Genomic DNA, 1,944 nt, shown 5'->3' with positions numbered 1-1,944 from the left:
GGGAAAAAATCAGAAAATTTTAATATAAATTTCGTTTTTAAGATTTCTAATTTTTCATGATAGTTGAAATTTCTCGGGTTTTTTTTTTTTAAGAGTTTGGGAAAATTACTTTAAATTTGTATCAGTCTAAGTTCACGAAATCCTCAAAAATATTAAAAAGAATTTGTTTAGAACTAAGAATTTTCCTGATTTTTCAATTGTCTGTTTATCTGTGAATTGAAGGACCAATTCTTTTTTTGAAAGGTGATTTTAGAATTAGATTTTTTTTCCTTTTTCAGAATTTGGCCATATTGGCTCTAGTTGGCCTTATAGCCACGAGCCTGGCCCATCCTCTACCTGATTCTGGCCATGGTGGGGGCCATGGTGGAGTACATGGCCATGGTGGGGGCCATGGTGGAGGACATGGCCATGGTGGGGGCCATGGTGGTGGATATAGCCATGGTGGGGGACATGGCCATGGTGGGGGATATGGCCATGGCGGAGGACATGGCCATGGTGGTGGATATGGCCATGGTGGGGGCCATGGTGGGGGACATGGCCATGGTGGTGGGCATGGCCATAGTGGTGGATATGGCTATAGCGTTAGTGGACATGGCCACAGTAGTGGATATGGCCATAGTAGTGGCTATGGCCATGGTGGTGGACATGGCCACAGTAGTGGATATGGCCATAGTAGTGGCTATGGCCATGGTGGTGGACATGGCCATAGTGGTGGATATGGCCATAGTAGTGGCTATGGCCATAGTAGTGGCCATGGCCATGGGGGTGGATCTGGCCATGGGGGCGGACATGGCCATGACTGTGGCTTTACGTGCGGTATCGGACTGGGTGGTATCGGAAGCGGTGGCTTTGGTATCGGTGGCTTTGGTATCGGTGGCTTTGGCACAGGCGGGTTTAACAATGACTTCGGTAAGTGAATTTTTTTGCATCCGATTTTAATTTCCTCCAACGACCATAAAAAAACCAATGGATTTATTGCTATAAATTGCAACACGACTCATATAAATTCCTTAAAGGGCCGGATTATGTATATATAATTAACTTATCTACATTTCAGGACACTGATAAGGGACTGAAGGACGTAACTGTACGAGGATATAAGGCGTTTTTACTGGGCCGGATGAGGGAGTTCAGTGTGCCGGATAAGGGAGTTCACTATGCCGGATGAGGGAGTTCACTATGCCGGATGAGGGAGTTCACTGTGCCGGATAAGAGAGTCATTGTGCCGGATGAGGGACTCACTGTGCCGGATAATGGAGTCACTGTGCCGGATAAGAGAGCATAGTGTGCCGAAGAGAGTTCATTGTGCCGGATAAGAGAGTTCGGTGTGCCGAAATGAGAGGCGTTCACTCTGCCGGACAAAGGGAGTTCAATGAGCAGAATAAATGACGGTGTTCAATACCTGTATATAAGACGTTCAAAGTGCCGAATAAACTTTATTTTCATAGAGACAACTTTTAATCCAAACCTCTTCTTTTGGACGATTCAGGTGGCTAAGCCAGCGTGAAGCGATCGGCAGGCCCAGGGTTCGAAACCCTCCTTAAGAGACGATATCCAATGCAACACGATTGAGGTCAGGTCAAGTCAGGTCAGGTCACGTGAGGGGGGGGGGGAAACCCCTCTGAAATATAACTCGTTAAGGATCAGTAAAGTGGTTTAGGGTCAATGACTTTTAAGAATGACAACTTGACTTGTATAGAACTCGTATAGAAATGAAACATAGATTCCATCAAGTTCATTATAGACTAAAGAAAAATAGCTCTTTATCCCAGTTATTATATATATATATATATATATATATATATATATATATATATATATATATATATATATATATATGTATATATTCCTATGAGTCCACGGGGAAAATGAAACACGAAAAGTTCCCAAGTGCACTTTCGTGTAATAATCACATCATCAGGGGAGACACAAGAGGGAAATATA

The 1,944-nt window shown here is 43.5% G+C and overlaps 1 protein-coding gene across 1 annotated transcript in view; it reads left to right on the top strand.

Moving 5' to 3' along the window:
- LOC139761533 (uncharacterized) overlaps positions 1-1,448 on the top strand; it is a 1,680-nt gene extending 232 nt beyond the window's left edge. The window contains exons 2-3 of the mRNA XM_071685798.1: positions 279-909; positions 1,058-1,448. Coding sequence (XP_071541899.1) covers positions 279-909; positions 1,058-1,065 — 639 coding nt within the window. The 3' untranslated portion in view covers positions 1,066-1,448. The remainder of the gene's footprint in view (positions 1-278; positions 910-1,057) is intronic.
- Positions 1,449-1,944: the final 496 nt, after the last annotated feature.

Source organism: Panulirus ornatus, chromosome 40, assembly GCF_036320965.1.
Source record: "Panulirus ornatus isolate Po-2019 chromosome 40, ASM3632096v1, whole genome shotgun sequence".
Taxonomy (NCBI): domain Eukaryota; kingdom Metazoa; phylum Arthropoda; class Malacostraca; order Decapoda; family Palinuridae; genus Panulirus; species Panulirus ornatus.
The sequence above is the reverse complement of the archived record's forward strand: the minus strand, read 5'-3'. Positions and strand labels throughout refer to the sequence as shown.